The sequence below is a fragment of the Aquila chrysaetos genome, chromosome 2 (genome assembly GCF_900496995.4).
Source record: "Aquila chrysaetos chrysaetos chromosome 2, bAquChr1.4, whole genome shotgun sequence".
Taxonomy (NCBI): Eukaryota; Metazoa; Chordata; class Aves; order Accipitriformes; family Accipitridae; genus Aquila; species Aquila chrysaetos.
The window spans coordinates 34,538,451-34,561,574 of NC_044005.1; the positions used below are offsets into that span (position 1 = coordinate 34,538,451).

Sequence of the window (23,124 nt, forward strand, 5' to 3'; positions counted from 1 at the left end):
AACATACCAATAAATGACCAAAGAGAAGGATGAGTTTTACACTTTGCTGAAATAAGAAGTTAAGCATTAGAGATGACCCTTGTCTAATTAAGACATAATTGCATAATTAAGGAAGTGAAAACTTTTATTCTAATTTAGTATGGACAGAGCATCTCCTGAACAAGGAAGAAACAACAAAAGGCTGTGGGACAAAACTAAATCTGGATGGATTCTGTGTGGTTTCAGTTCAAAGGGGAAACTGTAAATGATAATACTTTCCACCCAAAAGGAATTAAGACAAGTTAAAACCTAATGATCAACTTTGAGAAAAAATTCTATATAGGGAGGTCTCAGTTCTTCAATGGAAGTTTCGAAATATACTTCTCAAAAAAATGCAACCAAAGGCATGATGTATATATAAAAACTGAAAACCTGACTGCCACCTTATCAGAAAACTGCAAGTTAGCTGAATGAAAGATGGGAAGCAGGGTGAGAAAATACTTTCTTATGCAATCTTAACATAAATCACTTAAACATAGTTTACTCCTCATTTCTTCAGTTAAGGTATTTTACAAACAGGTTGCAATTGGTGCTATCTTCTTAGTGTATCACAAATACATGCTCCGAGATGGCTAAGTAGAGAAGGTAAAAAATTCTGACAGACATCAGAAGTGATGGAAAGGAAACTTCCCAGGAACTAGGAACAACACTTGCTACAAACCAGCATGCCAGACCATTGACTGAAAACAGGCCTGAAAGTAAGGATCCTCCTGCTTTTGAATTTATTATAGATTTAAGGATTTTTTTTTTATTTTATTTTTTAACATGATATACTGCTTTGATCAAAATACAGAAAGTCTACTACCTGGAAGACTTCTGCTGTTTTTGCAAATTTGCCTTCATGCTTAAGTTTGAAGTAGGTTAACTACTGATACAGAAAAGAGAAATAATAGAGCAGTCTACTCTAATAGCCTGCTATCATACAGTACACGACACTATCTACAGCACTGCCTAATGCACACTTTAACACTGGTGAAGGCTATGCACATCTTTGAAAATACTTAACTATATTATTTTGCATTTCTACTGCAACAATGGCCAAGGAAAGAGTAGTTCCTATTCTATAATGCACTATACGCATATTATATAACATGACAAACCCCCTCTTTAGTTTGTATTTCTCAGGAATATTCTGGCAGCCAAAATTCTGACAGCCTGGCAAAATAATTACTGAGAACATGAATATTCCGAGGCTGGAATGACACTGATATAACCATATCGGGAGCAGCTGATAATAACACAGCACTAAGAATACCTACCAACTGATGGAGTAGCAACTGTAAGGTAAAAGAACAAACGAATTGACTGAACAAAAATTCCCACTGAAACCCCCAATCATCTCATGAATACAAAAATCTAGCCCATGAAACCTGATTCCTACCTATGAAAGAGCAGCAGGCTGCCAACTAGACACGGTAGTCCCTCATTTCATATTGCAGAAGTTTCTACTGGAAAGGAGGCTCTAGGTTCCCAGCTTTCTCATGTCCCTGGTCCAACATGTGCATGGGCATGCACATCTGTTTTAGATCTTTTTATCTCCATTTCAAAAATACTGGAAAAAATTAATGGTGCAGAATCAAGAAATAAAAAATTAGGAAACATCAGACACCCATGCAACCTTTTTGTTTAGTTTCCTTCCAGTGGGTTTCGTGATATGATCTTTAATATAATATGATTACAATCTGTTTTTCCAGCTTATTTGAAGTACAAGATAATACAAATGAGAGCATGAAACTATGCATTTGCCATTTTCAAATTCTTAGCTGCCTGAATTTGCAACTAATACAATAAACTTTATATATATTCACATAGTTCTCTAGGGCAACCACCTTTCAAAAGGTGTCAATAGTCACCATATCATGTGGAATTGGATGGTCTGGAAAGACAGCATGGGTCATCAAGTTCTCAAAGCAATTTAAATAGGCATGGGGAGAAGTAGAATTTTATTTTTTTTTCCCCAACTGATGATTTCAAACAAGCGCTCTCCTCCCTTTGTGCAGTTACACATGACAGTATCACTAAAATTCAAAGACATTTTTTCAAGTGTTTATTATATAAATTATTTATCACTTTTTCTTTGGGAATGAAACTGCATACTTTCAGCTCAGAAGAGAAGTATTCAGAAAAAGCCACTAAGTATTGAAAACTGGAAAATTAAGATACTATGCAACTTAACTGCCGAAATCATACTGCTCCACAAAAGTTAGTTAACACAATAGCATCTTTCCATTTTGAGAAACAGGGTACTTGATGTCAAAATATTAAAACCATCTCATAACTAACAGCACAGATTTAGTATTAAAAAGAGGATCTAAGTCTCAGGGTAAATCTTCCTTTGAAAGCATTTATTGATCTTTCCTTCACAGCACCGTTCACCATTTCTGTAAAGCAATACTTTTGAGAATGGTGATGTAAGCAATGAGTAAGTCACAATGACAAATGGGTAATAAATAATGACTGACAGACTTTCCCTAAGAACACAGGACTGGTCTCCAAAGGATAAGGATAATCCTAAAGGTGGCACAAAAGGTTACTGTAGCACAAAAGTATCAAAATTACTGGAAATCTGTAGAGGTCTAAAGAAAGTTAAGTAATGTGAAAGCAAAAAGAATTACTGGACTTTATAAAATAAACTGTAGCAAAATGAAACATGACTACATGAAGAGGAAAGACTAATAAATTAATCCCAGCAATTATAAACCAACAGTTATCTAGCTCTCTAAAATCACAAACATTACAGGTTAAACTCAAGATGTACAAAATATTATATATGTATACATATTAATACTTTCTTTGTGCTGGTACATTGCCCAGGGAACACAGAAGCTGAAGAAAGCCAAGAAGACAAAGCCATGCCAGGTAGTTTAATGCACCTACTTGGATGACATATTCTGTAATAAACTGTGCCTTCCTGAAATACAATGGTATCAGTATTTTGGATACCAAAACTACATTCCAAAAAAAAACCCCCCCCAAAAAAAGGCCCAAACCCATCAAATACAGTATGCAGTACAACTTATCAAGTCACTGCGTAAGCAGAACAACAGAAGAAAAAAAAAAAAACGGGGGTTGTGGATAACACAAAAGACAGCAAAACAAGATGCCTAAGGAATATAGAACAAACAGGTCCATAAGAAAATACTTCAAAGGAAGAGTGTTCATTTGGTTTTAGTCCCTACCTCCTCAGTATCTACTGACACTTCACAGTAGTTTTGAGAATATTATCTATACTTCCTATAGTTATAAAAACAGACAGGCCATCAAGTAACCAAGTAAAACCTAAGTACTTATTTTTTCTTTAAAAATATTATACTGTCAAAGATTCTCATGTGACCAAGTTCCATAGAAAGAAAGAGTGTCTTAAAAGTAGAAGAAAAAACATCTTTAAAAGAATATCCTAAAAAAGGAGGTCTTAAAACACAAATTTAATCATAAAGACTGCCCTGGGGTCATAAACAAAGATTCTTATAAACGCCTCCAGTGAGAGAAGTCAGTATTTCTTTTGTTATGTCAAATAATGTTCCATTTGCAATTGCAATATTTCTTTTTCTTCTTATAACTAATGTTAACAGTGTAGGCAACTGTTAACCAAGTAAACTGGAATAGATATTATTTTCTATACAAATGACATTCCCAACATTCAGTCTCCACATCTCTTGGTATTTTGGAGTCAAAGAAATACTGGAAATTAAAATTAAGATGACCTTCAGAAACACCCTTAACTATTAACTGCATCAGCTCAGATTTTATGAAAGGACATTTGAAAATCATTTAGTGATCCGTCTTAAGCAAGTTATTTGAAAACAAGTATTTTCAACTACACATTTACCTTAAACATATATTCTCCTTCAGTAAATATTTCAAACAGGGATCACGTAATCCAACTGGATGAAAAGAAGTGTGGTAGTTGGGGGGGAGGTAATGATTGTAGGATGGGGTAAAATCATCACTGACATTTTAACTAAAAAGAGAAAAGCACGTGGACTGAACAGGACATTTCCTATAAGCATCTGCAGTGGCTGCTCTGTCACTTCTTTGCCTGGTCTTGGTAAATTATGCCAGCTCTCAGTAGACAGAAAAGCTGTAATTCATCGTCTCCAATAATGTAATCTACATTTATCACTATTTTAATTATGTTGAATCTTAATTTGCTAGTTTCATTGCAAGAAAATACACCTTACTCATTTTTCCAAATAGACAGCATCTTATCTGTCTCAAAGGTTGCAGTTTAAAATTAAATCCTTCTCTCATTGCCAACCAGATCACACTTATAACAAATTACTTGTATTTGCTTTCTTCATTAAAATATTATTTTAATTAAGAATTCATTTTCTAAGCAAAATTCCTACTGATCTGAATAGAGAGATTTGTCTAAAGAGAGCAAACTGTGATGAAGTTCCATTGAAAAGATTAAAATCATGTCTAAAGTAGCTATTTACTTTAAAGTAGAAACTTATATGGCCTCTTTTTTCTAATACTCAATTTCTACCCTTTCTTCATGAAGTAAGCTTTCAAGATCCCTTTAAAATTATACCAATACATGCTTTGGCCATATTGTAGAAAAAACCAAAACAAAACAAAACTTGTTTTACCATAAAAAAATCCCACATGCATGAAGCAGCTCATTAACAAAAATGAAACAAAAAACCACCAATATTTAAGATGAACAATAATTATGCAATCAGTGCAAGAATTAAGCTTGATTCAGTGTTTCAGTTAAATTTAGAGTGAAGTAAACTCATTTTAACCAAATTTAACATTACTTTTTTGCCAGTAGAATAATAGTTGCTTTACTCAAAAAACATGGGTCACCTTTTTAACTTCTGTAATTGTTTTATGTTAATGGATAGTAAATATGGGGTATTTTCTGGATTAGTCAGTGCATGTTATGCCATAATAGTTGCTTCCTCCAGCAACATTTCAGTATATAAAATCTCATGGTAAAAAGTAAAGACATCATATGACTAGAGGCTAGAGATTACCCATAAAACAGGCAGACAAAAATCAAAGCTTCTACACACTACACTCCGAAAGCATCTCACCTGTTAATTTAATTTTAAATTAGTCTTCATCATCATTTATTACCAGATCTCAAATACTGCAAGAAGTGGTTTGTGATGTCCTATTTACTCCACCAAAATTCTTATCACTTGTTACACAGAAAAAATGTAGAAGCAGAAGTAGAAAGCTGGTGCGTTTATCTATCTACTGTTCCAAACGAACTAAGGCATGTGGGCAGTCATGTGTTTTACACAAATCATTAGAGACTCATGTTTTGAATAGCCATCAATGGTTACATCATTAACTATAATTTACTGCAATGACTTATGATTTTCATTTCATAGAAGTGCATTAAAAGTGTGTTCTACACATACATTAACACTCCCCATCATAAAATAAAGCCATTTAACTTTTCACAGAGTGACTTTTACGATGCTGTTACAGAAGAAACTAATTGTAGTTAAAGCATTTATTTTTTAAAAGGTCATGCTTTTTTATCGTAGTTTATAATATTTAAATGTCAGCATATGAGTGTGAATGTGCATGCATGCAAATGCAGGGAACATACATGTTCAATACTGAACCTGTCCAACAAGTTCTGCAGAAAACACAGAATAAAAAGTTATTTGCATATTAAGCTATAATGAGGTAAAAGAGAAATCTAAATTGTAAATTAGTTTTGGAGACAAATCAATGCTAATGAACAACAATTACTTCAGTCACTGTGTGAATTAAAACAACATCATTAACAAAGCTTAGGTGTTCTGCTGGTGAGTATGTCTTTAGTCCCTGGCAGATCATGCAAGACCTAGTTTAGGAAAAGCAACAAGCACAAAGGAAGTAAGTTTAAAATTCTTTTGTTTTGAAGCTCCACTTCAAACAAAAACATCAGGCAAACCTACATAACTCAGAAAATCCCATCCAGTTTTAATGACTGCCCTGAATGCCTGATACAATTTCAGATTTTCACTAGATAACGACAAGAGAGCTTATAAACCTGAAAGATGACTCGGAACAGTTTCTTTTGTTCCCTTTCTTGCATGTAAAACTGCGAAAAATCAAAATGTTTCCTTAAGAAAAAAAGGGCTTTTGTTTGAGCTAAAAATAAGTCTAAACATCCTGTTCTTTACCTGAATGTTCAAAACCAGCTGTAGGTAGTAACCATGTAGGGAGAAACTACAGAGGGCACTGTTGTATCAGTTTTCAAGAGTTACAATGGTGACAGGGCCCAAGAACAGAAGACTGTCAGGAAAATAAATAACTAACTAAAGAAAGAATCCGGAGTTAGGAGAGCATGCAAATGCACTAAACCTAGAACAATAATAAGGCAAAAAGACTGAAGCTGTATTTCTGAAGGAAAATGGACTGAAAAAAAGTTCACATAACAGACTGTCAGGCTGATAGGAATACTGCAGTGCACACATTTGGCATTTTCCTTTGTAGTACTTTCCATGGAAAAGGTAACTAATCATAGTGCCGCCTTATCCTTTGCAAACAGCAACCTATTACTGGAATCCCACTCATAATCAATATGAAAATGAGTGATGACTGTTATGCAATTCTTCCACAGGCAGAATTTATCAACAGAAAGAATATCTCCATACTGTACAGTCCTTTTACAGCGTAAAAGGCCAGATCTGTTTTATTCCTTTTCATAATGACAGTTACAAATCAATCATTTCTATTTTGAAAATGGTAACGTTGGTGCAATATAAACCAAATGAAATGCCAGCCTTTCCAGAAGAATTATCTTTAAATATACTGATCAGAAACAGTACGTGTCCAGCTGAAAATAATGTAACCATGCAATTGCTGCATGTATGACATTCATATCAATTGGGGGGGGGGGGGGGGCTGTTAAATAAGTCAGCTTAAATAACTTAGTAATTGTATAAGAAAGCAAAATTATTTTTACACAAAGAATGAGCTTCAGAGATAAAAATATTTATGAAGACAAATTTGATAAATGTTTTACTGTTCATTTATATGAAAGCTTGCCTGTCCTTGATTTTATTTTATTAGAACTAACCCCAATTACATTTCATTAAACACTAATAAATTTTAAAACATGTATTACTGCTGCCTAATGAGAAGTGTAAATAATATAAAGCAGCCAGTTACCTCACCACAGAATAAGATAATCCATTTTTTATATTTTTCATTTTTATCTTTAAAAAGCATGATGAAGATGCCAAGTAAGAAACCAAAGTACTGAAATAAGATATGGATGCTACCATCCATTTAAATGAAACTGTAGAGAAGAAAGGTATTGCTCTTTTTCAACAACGTGGTGTCAAAACCCACAAGCAGCATGCTTTACAGTACTACATCAAAAACCATAGGACTTTTATGAACACTGACTCAAATTCACATTTAAAGAGGAAAAGCTACATGGAAGGTATTTCCAAATTAAGTTAGGCAATAACTTCATTATAAACCAAAGAATAAATGCTAACAGAGAAGATCCTCAAGCAAACAAAACATGTACCAGAAAATTATCTACAGCTACATGAATAAATGAACAAAACAAACAATATCAAAACCACAGACGGTGCCTGTGGATACTCACATCCACATGCATAGGAACTGTGATGGTAACTGCGGAGGAGAAAGGAAACTGCCACAGAAAATGACAATCCAGTATTTTTTTTTTAATTGCAAAAAACAGATAACACAAATATATTTACCAAGCAAGACCCCATTTCTTTCACAGACAATGAGACCTGGATTCCCTTTTAAGTGATTTAAGCAATTGTTTCAAGCAACTTGTTAATAAAAGATAAATAAAACCAAGAACTAATGTGATGTCAGAAATGGGTTTCATCCAGGTTTTGCCATCATTGGCTTCCAAACAGGTCCTGTACATGCAATGTTAAGTGGAAAAGTTCACTAAATTTCAAATTCGTATATATTCTGTCTTTAGCCTAATTCTGTTCCTAAATCAGATTTTAAAATTGCTAAAAATACTACCAGTCTAGTAATCTGTTTAGCTCTTGGGTTTTATTAGCATTTTTTCTAGCAGTCTAGTTTTGCTAAAATAAAGTTTCATCTTATTTTATTGTTTCCAGGTATTAATAAAATTTCACTAGTATTACTTTTATACTCCTTTTGAAGTGTATATGATTGCAGCCAGGCAGGTTGCATGCATGTAAACAAAACTAACAGTTTGTTAGATACACAGTATTAATAAAAGAAATGCATATTAACCTACTAAATATACACTATGACACTAGGCTAGAACAGGTGAAGTTCTCAAGTTAAGATACATGTTTGTTCTATGTAAAACTTAACTGCATTTTAACTCAGAAATGTTGTAGTTCATTCCTACAGATGTGCAATTGGATCCAAATGGGGTGTTACTGAGGCTGTTGAGTCTATGCATGTCACTTAAATAAAATTCAAACCATGAAAAAAGTTTTGATAACGTTTACAAAATTGACTTAAACATCTTAATGTATTTTTCCATTTAACTACAATACTGAATGCCAAAATGTTAGTAGATGACTCTCTAAATATTCAAGATATTTAACAAGGTATTTGAGGTTCCTTTCTCCCCATGCAACACAGCACATTAAAACCAATTTTACTATCGTAATTTATTCAAAGCTTGATTATGAGCAATAGCTGCAAGAAGAAATACAGCATTGTTGATTCATATACAAGCATTTCACTTAACTACATTGGATAATAGCAGTGCTCCTAAAGGAGTATAAAAGCAAAGTGATTAGAAGTCATTACTGTTAATTACCGTTCACTTTACACTGATAGGGATGAACCTTTTCTGTGCTGAACAAATGGAAAGCTTTTATCTGAAAGTCTGCCAAACTTGGTCAAGGTAGGCACTGAAATAAAGTGTCAGTGACCAGTTCAAAACAACAATAACAAAAAAGCAAAACAAAATCTAAGGATGTATCATCATCCAATTAGTGAGATTCAGTTTTTAAACAGGAAAAGGTTTGAAGGGAATGAGTAAAACTGGAAACTCATACTCCACATTCTGCAATCTCACTGATAAAAGGAGGAAATGTGTGTTTATCAAACTTGCTGTGAGTGCACGGTTCATTTGGCGTCCTGTAAACAATGCCTGGCTGCCCATTTCCAAATGCATGTGAGAATCTTGCAAGCCAGAACATCATATTCAGCAGGCAAGGTCACACTAGAGATGCCCTGGAAATGGGAAATTAGGAAAACCTGGCAATCAGAGGTTTAAAGCTGACCAGAACAAGCCCTCGGGCTTGCTTACCATCTTTCACCACCAGCCTGACTGTCTCTGCTTATTCAATATTAACACAACAAGACTGAGAATGAGTGAAAACAACTCCACACACCTAACAGGGAGAAATACAGTGATTTTTTGTTTACATAAAGCTCAACATTTCTCACGGTAAGAAACTACCTCAAAGATGTTACTCAAGATCCCTTTCTGGAAAAAAAAATTGATCCTTCCTGAACAGTTCAGATGAGACATGGAGAATGACAGGCATCCTGTTGATTAAAAAAAATTCCTTGTTCCCATCTTATTTTAAAATTCAAACTAAAAAAAAACCCTAAACAAACCATGTCTTGTGAATGGAACAAGATACATAATTATTTTTACACTGCTTAAAACATTGCCAACTATGCAATTAATTCCTACCCTCTTCCCTTAATTCACACTCTTATTCACTGCTGATGACAATGGTCATCCCCTAGCTGGAGGAAGCTACGGAGCTCTGCTCCAGAAGTAATTAAAAGAAAAAATAACAAGTCAATTAAAAAAAGAATCATTGAACATGATGAGTGCAAAGGGACAATTCAAATTCTCACAGATAAAAATCTAGTCATTACAAAAGGTAGAAGAACTTAGCCTATGCCACATGAAAAACCACAGAAAATATTTTGTCCAAAAAAATACCTTACTTAATGAAGAAGCACGGTTATTTATTTCTTGTCAGTGTAGGTAGACATTTCATACAATTTCTAAAAGTTCACATTAACTTTCCTGTCTAAAGGCAAAAAGAAGTGTGCTAAGAGAGATGGTCTCCAAATGCTCATCAGATCAACATTAGTAGTAGAGGGCCCAAGAAATAAATTCCATTGTTTTATCGATCACTGTTCCCTCTAACTGGGCACTGAAGATTTTTTAGGATGTTTTTTCAATACTGTTGTTATAATTTCACTTCCTGTACATAAATTCTGTTTCAATTGCTGAATTTTATATATAAAAGTTAATCTATCAAAATATCAAGGGCACAGTAATGTTGATTTGCAATAATCTTAAGATATAGGGGAAAAAATTACAGAGGAGTGATTATTTTGGAAATTCAGCATAAAGACAAATATAATTCCTATAATTTAATCTTTTCTAAAAATGTTAAGAAATATACCTTTGATGAATTAGTCTATACATCTACAAATAATTCAAATCATAATAGGGAAAAGATAATATTTTCTTCAACTGAAAACATGGGAAATGATCACTAGAACAGAACTGTTCTGCACACTTTTGAACTCTTTGAATCCCATCAGTGAGAGGGGGAAGCTACCTACTTTGTCTGAACTTATAAACTGCAAAAATAGTTTGGTGAACAGCATGCTGAGGTCCTCAGATTACAGATTCTTGAAGTCAATCAGGATTCCACAACTAATATTTAGAACTTTATTTATTATTCTACAATCTAATATTTAGATGTTTAAGACTCTTAAGAAAATCTGCAAACCTTAATTGTATGAGTTAAGAGTACACTATTAGTCTTTATTATATAAATACTACGACTGAAGTCATGGGGACTATGGAGAGCTGATTAAAATAGATACCTAAAAGTCAAATTACTACTTCTAAATACTTTACTGTTTATTTTAAACACATTTTATAACAGTGAAGACAGAGAAGCAATGCCTGCAGTAGAATATTACATTCCATTTATTAATGTATTTTTTCCTGATGAGAGCATCTAGACGTTTGGCTGTAAAAAAGCCACAGAAAGTCAGCCATCACAGTGAATCCGAGAACTCATTTTACCCATTGACTACAGCAGCTAAATTCTGGAGAAGGGTGAAAGGAAAACCTCCTTAGCATGGAAGACTATTAGTAATAATGAGGAACTGAAAGCTTTATCTTCTGTGAGGGAATTAATCCCTGTCCAAAGGCCACAGAATAACCTTGTATTTCATCTACTCATCTCAAACCCTGAAGAACTATTTCCTGAAGAACTCCAAGTCTTAGGGAGTTTCACTGAATAATGATAGTACCTAAGTTACCTCTATTCCAGCTGAACCTGCACAGCCAAAGTACTTTGTCTGAGACAAAATATCATCTTAAATAACACCTAAAATTACACAGCTATTGCAATTTTAACTCTCAGACAGAAATACTTCCTGTCTTCAGTAAACATCAGTCTGGGTCCATTTCAAAAATCATGATCCTGTCCTTTAAAAAAAAACTATTAAATACAGGAGTCACACCATATTAGTAAGCTCTTTGTTGCTGTAACTAAAAACCATGTTACTTCTTCTTAGTGACTGAGTTATAAGATCACTGCTCCAGAACGTGACAATATTTTAGAAAATAAATTTTCTTTCTTTCCCCTTCCATGTGACTGATAAAATGAAATAGTGCCACAAGCAAAGGCTGTTATTATTCAAGTGTTTCATACATCCAATATATCCAACATCAATTCTTATTTTTCAGCTGATGGTCAATGGGTGATAGCACAATTAATAATCCTTCAGTCCTGAGATCCAATATATTAATTTCTTTCAGTTGTACTCTTTGCTTCTTTATAAGCTTGCAGGTTCTGAACCCACAAAGGGCACCACAAAAAGAACTCTGACAGAAATAACATGTTAAAACTGAAAATGCACTTGCATGCTTTATAATAAACACAGGGAAATATATTACAAAGAAACTATAAGTAGAATCAACTTTTTAAATACTAATTTCAAGAAACTCAAGTAATGAAAAATGTTACTGAAAAAGATGATAAAAAAGTTTTTTCTTCTAGCTGTTTTTTCAAGTTCAAGAATTCTACAAGTTACTCCAGCAGTGGAAACTTACCAAATAAAGGCAAAGCCTTCACAGAGCTGAGGAGATAAGGCAAGAAACTTGGAAGAGGACAGAACTGTCTACTGAAACCCAGAACTAACATTAATTATCTTGCATTGGTTTGTATAGTCTGGAAGCTGCTACAACCACTGCCCTAAATGAAAGTTTAGCCATAGTTCCGTGAGATACAGAAAACAATCCAACATTCAACCCATCTAACACCACTTCTGCATGTGCTTGCATAAAACAACAATGTATTATTTGGACAAGATCATAATTACATTGAAAAGGAGAGAAAGCAGTTAAATATGCCTATATTGAGAAGTATGTTGTAGGAAAGTTTCATAAAAACGCCTCCATGCTCCAGCCTTTCCAACCACTAAAGGGAAAGAAACACAGTTTTCCCACACATTTCCTGGTTTCAAAGACAGCGCCATGATAAAACCCTGAAAGGTAATGCGGATAACTAAGAAACTCTAGTGCTTACATGCTTTGCTCGAGAAATCTCCAATACACAAAGTGACAAACATGGACAAACAAGGGTATCAGTAATCCCTATTCAGTAACATGGAGAGTAGATTAAATTATTCCTTAGAGTTCAGGATTTACATGTCTCACAAAGTAAATATTCTACTACCAGGTGAGGACTGCATAGTAAGATACATTTAGACATCATATAAATAATCTAATATGTTTCAAAATGTATATTGACTACAGAATCTAAAACAGGGCATTAGGCAACTAAAAAATAAATGTAGATTTTCTTCATAGCTATCAATCATCTGCATTTCTGACAATAAAATTAGCAGGTTTACAGTCATCAGCAGTCAACATCACTTTCTGTGTTCCATGAACTAGAACAAGACTGTCATCCTGGGTTTCCCAGCACTGCAGGGGAATATTTAGCTTTTTAGAAATCTTGTTCTCATAACATTGTTTTTAAAAACATCAAATAGTTTCAAATTCATACTACTTTTTCAAATGTGTTTTGTTTTTATTTTTTACTAGAGAAGTACTTGCAATGCAAGTGTTCTTTACAAACGGAAAGTGAGGAACATTACGTGATTTTGATCTAGACACACCTTTCCTGTATTCTTAGGCCCAAACCATTTGACAGAAAAACAGAGCTATGTTGGTTTGACCAGAGTTTTGAAATTACGTCCACTCAAGGATGCGTTTTGACAAGGCTTCCGCAAATTCCTCCCCTCCCTTCAAGAGAATGCAAATTGAGCTCTCTGTTTAAAACTATTAACATCTGGGGAAAAAAAATCCTAAAGCAAAATCCTCAGTGATTCAGACTTACATAGTAAAGCTACAAAACTGCACTTATAAAAAAATGTGAAAAAATAAAAATAGAAAGCTTTCAAAGTTACTGTTAACACAAAAGAAAAATGTTCATGTCTTTTTCTTAAAACTAGAAAATAAAGACTCACAGCTGCTGTAGTTTACGTCCCCCTGATAATTTTGCAATTATTCATCAGAATATGCAAGACTTCTACTGAAATTTTGCACCAGAATTTCATAGATAGGTTTGACTGTAAAGACATGGTTATCCAAAGTCTAACATAAAGGCAGTATATTGTTAATAATTACATCTTTAAAATATCATATAGTGGAATAAATGTTTCTATACAGGAAAGAAATAGTTATTTAGTTCCAGACAACTTGATAACATCTCTTTCAACCATAGTTATAATTATCATGTACAAACTTCCAAAGCAGAAGTTGTCAAGATTTAACATTAGCATTAATTTATGTCAGGCATCCATTTCTCCAAAGACACCAAGAATCGAAAAGGAAGTATCATCTTAATTGCCACTAATCTGCCCATTTTTAATTAAATTGATCAGTAATTTATTATCTTACCCAGTGGCAGAAAGCTGTTAGTACACAGCTTAAGAGACAGCATATACTAGCCCTTCTAATTTCTACTACTATCGTGGTTCAAAAATAATTTAAAACTGCTGTACCATATTTCCTTCAATTCCTGTACTGCATGATATGCACATTCCATTTACAACCTCTATGAAGCACTCTAGAGCATAATCATAGAATCATTTAGGTTGGAAAAGACCCTTAAGATCATCGAGTCCAACCGTAAACCTAGCACTGCAAAGTCCACCACTAAACCATGTCCCTAAGCACCACATCTACACGTCTTTTAAACACCTCCAGGGATGGTGACTCCACCACTTCCCTGGGCACCTTGTTCCAATGCTTGATAACCCTTTTAGTGAAGAAATTTTTCCTACTATCCAACCTAAACCTCCCATGGTGCAACTTGAGACCGTACAGCCTACATGCACTGTCCTCCTGTTTTATAGTCTCATACTCCAACACAGGTGTACGATCTTGATTTTACTTTAGAGGAACACGACTTCCCTGCCAAAAATCTTTAGAAGATGCAATATTCAACTCCAACATGGTTCAGGAAGCACTATGCAGTCCAACCACATTCTCAGGTCTTATCTGCAAGTTAACTTTTTTTTTAAATTGAACAAAGAATAAGCCTGAAGCTTTTAGGTTAATGAATCTCAATTCTCATTTCAATGGAGGAGAGGGGGCTAGAAAATGTTCGATACCTGAATTGAAGACTCCAAATATCTTTAGCTGAAGTTTCACAAAGTAGCCAACTAGTTTGATCAATAAAATTAAACGTGTATTTACTTTTTTAAAAATAGCAATTAAACTGATTTTGTGAACATTGTATTGTTTCAGTACTGTGCACTACAGTCATCAACACAATTAACTGGAATAGATGTACCATGTTCATTTAAACTTCATAAAACCGTCTGGAGCCAATGGGAGGTTTTCTACTTGTTTCAATGAGATCTGATTTAATTCCAATGGAAAATAAAATACTACATGAAACATTTTGGAAACGAACAGAGAATAGATTTCAAGTGGTTTAGGAAATACGCCCATTATCTCCCTTTAAAGGGTTTTATAGCTAAAAATGATTTATATATGTTATTGTCATTATATGATATGTTAGAATATATTACAGGGCTACCAGAATCAAAACTATCATTGCAAAATATTCTATAATACTTTGTGAATGATCTGTGACATACAAACAAATAACAGATTCTAGTTTACACAGTGTAAGTGTACACAAATGGAAATGTCTAGACATTACTTTCCATACACTGATAAATGCACAAGACCCAAAAGATCTCCCATTCCAGTAATGAACCAATGTGTTATTTCAAATATGAAACTACATAAAACATTTTATTTATAGATAATTTTCACAACTATGGTTTTTGTAGTATATGCCGAGCACCTGTTACAGGTGTTTTCATTAAATAGGAACAAGGTTTTAGCTTGAAATGGGGATTAGTAAGTCTGATTTACACTGGGGAAAAAGGAATAAAGTTATGCTATGTATTTACAGTGCCAGGAAGAACAAAGGAATGGAAATAAAACTTGTAAAAGTATTCAATTTTTTTCTCAACGCTTTCCTTAAACACCAAAGTGTGTAATTTATTTAAATTCATAAATGAGTTAAGCAATATAATTGTCCCAAATTATTTAATTCTTTTCATTCAGCATACCTTAACAAGTTTCATGAGGTGGTAAAGGTCTTCAACCTCATCTTCTTGACATGTGGTATACACTCTTCCAGTATTTACGCTGGTACCCTTTATGAAACCACGATAGAGTGGCAAATCCAATGCATCAGCGTATAGGTCAATGGCATGGTGTCCTACTGTCTGATACATATAGCTGTCCAATTCATCAGTCTGCCCTGCCACAATTAAGAAACAATCATATTAGGTACCTTATTTCAACAATTACAGATAATCACAATACTACAAAGCACTGATGTTAATATTTTTCAGTTCACAAGAAGATGTTTGGTGACAATAGCTCTATAAACATAGGAGGGAAAAAAAGAATACATTTCTCCAGCCAACAGACGTATGGAGAGGAAGACATCTGTCACAAACATGCTGCCTGTTTGGAAATTGTGGTGTCTATTTCTTCTTTAGTATTCCTCCCTGCTTCATCCAAAATTCTTGTAACGGTCCAGTTCTGCTCTTATTTATATGGTAATTTTAATAGGAACACTCCTTTTAAAAATTAAGCTCGAAGTAAAATCAACTCTTTGCTGCTATTTCCTTAACCAGGAGAAAAATTTAACTGAATTTTCTTACAAGCAGTTTGTAGCTAGCAGGTAAGAGCAAAACAGCTAAAATGCAGACATCATGGATTAGAATTAAATCTCAAACTATATGATAAACCATTTATATAGAAAATCTTTCAGATAATTTTTCAAACAGATTGATAAAGCAATACATTATTGGTGAAATCTCCACTTATTAAAAGTAACACAGTTCACTGTTCTAATGGTAATCTGTAATACTGGAACTTCTCTTAATTTACACAGACACATCAAGCATCTCTGCTGTATACCTATGTAGCACATCTTGCAAAGAGAAAGGTCTGTAACATTGATCAAGATAACTAATTTGTGATGTAACAATTAGGTCATGTCACATTTGATGCCCTACAACAGATACGCTTTTGCTCAAAATAGGCAAGTCCAAACCCATAATCACAACTAACCAACCTAGACCAGAAGAGTTGATTTAAAAGAAAACTCAGTGTTTTTCAACATACATGAATATGACAAGGTCTTTAAACTGATACTCAGTTCAGAATACACAGTTTCTTTATTAATTGAGACTCTCCAGGCAACAGTGGTACAAGATAAAATAAAATGAATGGCATAGAATCCACTATTGCCTGAAGCACCTCAATTAACTTTCCACAAAATTTCCAACTACATACTTAAAGAGAACATTTTATGATTTTAATGACAATATTCTACATTTCTGATGTGGATAAATTAGTTTGAAGACAACATATTTCAACAAGATTAGAGATTATTATGTCCTAGCTACCCAGGAAATAAATTGTTCCTGTACTCCCTAGCATTTGCCAGTTCTGCCCATGACTCATTTGTGATGGCAGCTCCCTTCTTCCTTCGCTTTCTGTGTATCTTCCTACCATACAGTTACCAGATATCAAACTTAATTGTTTAACATATGTTGAACAGTTAACCTACGTTAACATACTTTAACATTCTGCCCTACCAACTGGGAAACAACTCACTTCCTTCTCAAGTCTCACTTCAAGTTCAATTTATGCTCTAGGCCAACACAGAAGTACTCAGCACCCTTTTACCTCACCACTGACTTAGACTACCTGAGTTTCTCCTATTCTCTTTCGTAGAAATAAGTCTAGGTGCAGCCTATGAGGAACTGATCAGAAAACTGGTCCAAGCTAAAAGGAATGAAACAGGCAGGAAAAAGAAGTGCATCAAAGTCAATTCCAACCTAGATCAGTTCCTCAATCCAGTTCACAAATGCTGGGCTAGAATAATGGAGGAAGATACACAAGGGTAAAAACAAATGAGCAGCAGCAAAACTGTGTATTTTTGGCAGCTGGAATGGCTTATGCCAGTTTAAAGCATTTCTAGAAACACAGTGCTTGTTTTGTTTGATGATATCCCCTACCACCTTTTACTATTTGTGCTACTGAACTCACAATCCCTTCGTTTACCACCAGGATATTCGTCCTCTCCCTTTTTCAAATTGTGTAAGCCTTTCTTTTACTGATCTTCATCTTCTTCTGTTTTTCTCTCCTTTGAGGAAAAATACATTTAATATGTCTACACAGCATTTTCCTTTTTCTACCTCTTTTCAAGATTTCTAGATTGTCCTTCAATATGCAAAACTATATAAAAACACATAAAGGAATTTAATTCAGGCACAGCTGTGCCTCCATTGTTTCTAATATAAAAAAAATCTCATATAAGAAATGTGGCTTTCATACCTGTGTTTTCAGCAGGTCTTAAATTGGCTAGAGCAACAATCTGATGCCCAGCGGCAACACACTGCATCATATTATAACAGCTGTCCTTCCCACCACTGTAACAAAAAGAAAATAGTGGCAATTAAAAGTTCTGCTAAAAGTTTTAGCTCCTTATGACTTTTGCCTAACTACTTAAAAATTAGCATCATCAGAGCTGGTTATAAAGTTTTGAAATAAAAAAAAAAAAAGGTTGCAAAATATTAGCAGTAGGAAAAGGATGATTTCACCATGCAACGTTTACTATATATGTGTAGTGCCTATGTACAGTATCCATAAAGCACATATCCAGTTCTGTATCTTATCACTAATCTGAGAGATTCCATGAAGAACAGCCACTTACACTGGAATCCCTTCAGAACAAGGACTGTCTTCTACTCCAGAGATTAATTACTCTGTACTCATTACTAGATAACTTGGATTAAAAAAAACAGTATCTGCTCCACAGAGTTTCTAGCATTAGCAGTCTTTTTAAATGAAGACTGTCATGTCAGGAATAACATTTATCCTTCCTGGGATACTTTGCCTAAAGTTTCAACATTTTAAACATACTTCCCATTCTCAAAGGCTGTAATTATTACAGGCAGTAGGTTCAGTTGACACTGACAAATTTTTTACTGTATATAAATGCAAACAAAAATAATTACTGCTGATTAAAAAAATAGAAAAATAAACAGAATTATAATCTTCTCTGAGACCAAGAGATGATACTCTAATACAGAAAATACAATTAATTTTTATATTTATCCACAGTCTACCGGAACCTTTTCCACTATCGGTGAGGAAAGAATCCTGCTCTCCTGATGTAACTGAAATACAGTATTTTCATGGATTGTAATCACTGTCACATGAAATATTACAGTCTAACAATAAAACTGAGTGCTCTAGAATACACACGGCTTACAAAATCCACGTTCAGACTCACAGCCTTCAAACGACAACTGCAGGTGGAGATTCTGTGCAGCTTCTTTAAATGCCAAGGCACAAAAACCAGTCCAGGGCAGGAACTGGAACAGAGATCTAGACCAGCTCTGTAAAACTGTGTCCTGCCTCAGAGGCACTGAGACATGGACAGGAGAACAGATAGTACAAGCAGTCCTTGCTACAATAGACCGGTGGTTTCCTTGTGACCACACTATTACTAACAAACTTCTTCAGCATTTCCAACCTGAAGTTCCCACTTTTATCTAGCCCTCTATGCAACAGCTTGAAAGTGCATTACAGGAATGTAACCATACAGCTATTCCTCTCAATTTCTGCTTTTATCCATGCTAAAATGCTGTATGCGGCCTTAATTTGCTGTATAATGCAAACCTAAAGTAGAAATAGTATAAATAACACGGCATCCTTTCGTACTTAACAGATTTTCGTAGAGCAGTTGCTTATGTTTCAGTGCTATAAAAGTAAATACAAATATGATAATAAATAGATTCCTAATTCGAGGTTCCTCTACCTGACATTATTCTCATGCATACCTACAACTTTCTTCTAACCTACCTATGGACAAAAAAGATTTTAAAAAAATCATATGTTCATTAATTCTGGACACTGTGCTTGACAGCTTGAAAATGTAGATAGTATTCACTTCATAATGTGAAATTTCAGGCTTAACAGAATCATAATGAGACAAAGGCTCTTTTTGTTCTGAATGACTTCATTCTAAAAAATAAAAGCCTCCTGCTAGTTCTGATTTCGACTCCAAACTCAACTTCAGAAAAAAAATTATATGACAGTAGATAATTGCCTATGCTGCTTACAGCACTTCAGTATTATTTTTTTAAAAAAATCAAAAATTAAAAGAACACTAGAATAAATCTATTAATCTTTTCAATTAATTTATAAAAAAAAAGACATGTTAAGACGAGGCTACATTCCAATTTCCCACATTTGACCACTGATTACTTGATCAAAATCTGTAGAGTGCTTACTAGATCACATGCTACTGTACTGTTATTTATTTTCTGTATTACTGTTACCATGGCCCTAAAAGCTAACCATACCAAGAAACAAAATGAAATGGTGCCTACCTACAAGGCTTTCTAATCTAGCTGTAAAACACATGATGGTTAAAACCAATGAAGCCAGACAGCCCATGCTGTGGGAGGAAGGTGGACTCGGCACAGTCGCAGCCTGGCTGTTGTCTAATAGATTGTAACAAAAAAAAAAAAGAAAGAAAAAAGCTTTAAGAAGAGAGATGAAGGCAGGTACTGAGATAGCCTGGGAACTCCTCTCAATTCTCATCACAGGAAAAAAATCATAAGGCCTTTTTGTAGAAAACTAGAAAGTTGGGCCACAGTCAGGGTTAGTTTTGACAATGTTGCAAGTATGTTAACAGGTAGACTTATAAACAAACAAAATACCAGAAGAAAAAAAAATATGGTAACCATAAAGGTATGGGTCTATAAAAGACTTCTGAGCCAATTTTTTTCTATTGACAAGCGTAACCATTTACAGCAAGAAAATTCTGGAAGAATTAAAGAGTTGGAAAACATCGTATTTCTGGTAGAAGACTGGCTTTGAAATGTCCATGATTTAACACAAAACACAATACAGGGTTTACCCCATAAATACCACCTTAAAGCAAGACTATCAACTTTAAGTGTGGCCAACATTTTAGAAGAAAAACAGGTTGAAGTAGTTTTATATATAATCCTGACCTTTTCAAAAGTAAGAAGCACTTTTCAAATACTTTTCTCCCCTCTGATCTTTGAGGCTAGGTCTGTTACAAAGATTTCAGACACTTTGATGTCTCTTTAAAACTCTTCTTAAAACTACTACTGAAACTAAATCCATCCTTGTAAAATTTCCCATTAAAATAGCAATTGTGTTAGAAACCTGGTTTTAGGATTTTATTTCATCCTGCCTTTTAACACATTCCTCTGTTTAGAGAATATCTAAATAAATAAACCTGGAAGACAAAAATCTTCTCTATAAACCAAGAAAAAGCACCAAAGCTGATTTTCCTACTCTGTATTTAAGCAACTCTTGAAAAACATAGATAACATTTGCTGTATTTTTTCCTCTTTAGGTAATGTTTGTAATGATTTGCAATTGTTGTGGCCCAACCCCAATTTCAGCAAGGTTTGCTATCAGACATTGTCTGAGAGAATTTAATACATTAAATGTTAAGACTTCAGTAAATAATTACTGCACCCAAAAATAAAAATACACTGCTCACATCCACACAATCCTTTTCCATTTACAAGTGTCCTAGCTTGTTGTTTTTTAATTAACTATTATTTCTCAACAAAAGGACACACCTGTCCTTGTTAGAAAATGTTCATCTCTTTCTAAAAAAACACACAAAAAGCCAGTTACAGTACAAGAACTGCAGAAACTGACAAAAAGCGGCAGGAGCGCGGGGGGAGGAAATACAGCAGCCCCTGACAGATAGGGCTGTGTCCCAAGTGCAACTATTCAAATGAGTGAGCTTCATCTTTTTTAAAAACGAGCAAAATGAAATCTTTCTCAAAAGACACACTAGAAAAATCTATCGTTAAGAATTCAGAAAATTTATCCTAGGAGAGCTTAAGATATCTGGAAAGGAAAAGCACCCGGAAATTCAACTGCAAATGAGTAGAACTGCCCCTAAGCGCAGGGCATGCGGCAGAGCCTCCGCACCCCCCGGGCCGCAGCTGCTCCCCGCAGCCGCCTCCCACCACCACAGGCCGCCGCCTCAGGGCCCTCCCGCCCCTCCCGCCCCGCAGCCCGGCTCCCTCCGCGCTGGCGACGGGCTAAGTCGGGAGACCGGGATATCGGGGAGCAGGCGATCGGGGAAAATAATTTCGGGTGTTGTTTTTTTGGTCTGGCTTTTTGTTTGGTTTGGGGTTTTTTTGTTTGGTTTTGTTTTTTTTTAAACAGACACGAGCAGTTCTTGACCCTCCCGGGAATAAGGGAAAAGCAGAAGAGAAACTGTTGCGGCTTTACCCTGCGTACAGGCAGCGAACGCCTCAGCCCGGCACTCGCAGGCAGGCAGGCAGGCAGGCAGCCCGCCGCCCCGCGGGCTGCGGCAGCCCGAGCGCCGGCAGCCGGCTGAGAGGAAGAGCCCGCCGGAGCGCCATCGCTCCGCGCAGGGGAGGCGGAGGGGCCGGCAGGAAACGCACGGGCGGGAAGCGCCGGGGCAGGAGGGTCTCCCAGGCGGCGCTGGGTGGAGCGCGACCCCCGGGCTGCTCCCGGGCGGGCGGGCGGGCTCGGCCTCTCCCCGCGCCCTCCCTCCGCCGCAAGCCTCCGCCTGCGAGCCGCCCCTCGCTCGCCCACATGGGCGCTCCCTCAGCCCGTTACCTGATCAAAGCCACTACTCTCATGTTGCTCACGGGCCCGGGGGGCGGTAACGCGAGCAGGGAGGTGCGTGACAGCTGCGAAACGCAGCGGGGAAGGAGCCCGCCTGTCCCGGCCACCCTGGGCCGCGCACGCCGCCGGCTCCTCCGTTGCTACCGCTACCGCTTGGCCGCCTCCCCTCGGTGGACCCTCCTCCCGGGGCAGGCCGGGAGACTGCCTGAGCGGCCGGGAGGCGCGGCAGGCCGCTGCGGCGCCGGGGAGACGCAGGCTACGGCTGCCGCGGCCCTGCCAGCCCGCCGGGGCGGCGGAGGCCGAGCGCGGCCCAGCGGAGGGCGGGGTGGGGGGCGCGGCCGCGGAGGCAGCGCGCGGGACGCCTATGGAGGGCAGGGCGGCCGCGCTGGCAGGCCCGGGCGGGCCGCCGGCGGCCGGGGTTGCTGTGGGAGGCGGGCGCCGCCGCGGGGTCGCCCCGGCGTTCCTGCCGCCTGCCCCTGCCCGCCTTTTTCCTCTTGCCTACTGCGAAGGGCAGCGGAGCTGTTCTGAGCGATCGCTGTGTGGGGAAGGGGGCCGACCGAGTGAGGTGGCCGGTCCGTCCCCTTCCCCTCGGGTGACTGCCGGGGGGACTGTGGGGCGTAGTCGCAGCCCGCTTTCACCGCGGCCCGGGGCAGGGAGGCCGGCAGGGCCCGCTGTGAGGGGAGGAAGTGCCGCGGGGCTTCAGCAGTCGCCACGGGCCAGCCGTAATTGCGGCTGCGGGAGCCGGAGCCCGGCGCGGCCGCTCCCTAGGGAAGCTGCTCGGCGAACCGGGAGGCGCCAGGTGCTCGCCCGGCGGCCGGTGGCCCGCAGGCCGGTTGCGGGGCGGTGGGTGAGAGAGCGGCGCTCCCTCGGCCGCCCGCCTCGACCCCCCG

General features: G+C 37.0%; 1 protein-coding gene across 5 annotated transcripts in view; it reads right to left on the reverse strand.

Moving 5' to 3' along the window:
- The window catches only part of DPH6 (diphthamine biosynthesis 6), a 216,247-nt gene extending 193,724 nt beyond the window's left edge, over positions 1-22,523 (reverse strand). For all 5 annotated transcript variants that reach the window (XR_003921491.1, XR_003921489.1, XR_003921488.1 and 2 more), the window contains exons 1-3: positions 22,226-22,523; positions 17,909-18,003; positions 15,622-15,815 (exon numbers count right to left, since the gene is read on the reverse strand). Coding sequence is in view for 2 of the 5 variants with exons in the window: in XM_030001618.2 (XP_029857478.1) it covers positions 15,622-15,815; positions 17,909-18,003; positions 22,226-22,248 (312 nt within the window). In the remaining 3 variants the exon portion in view is untranslated. The remainder of the gene's footprint in view (positions 1-15,621; positions 15,816-17,908; positions 18,004-22,225) is intronic.
- Between the last annotated feature and the right edge of the window lie 601 nt (positions 22,524-23,124).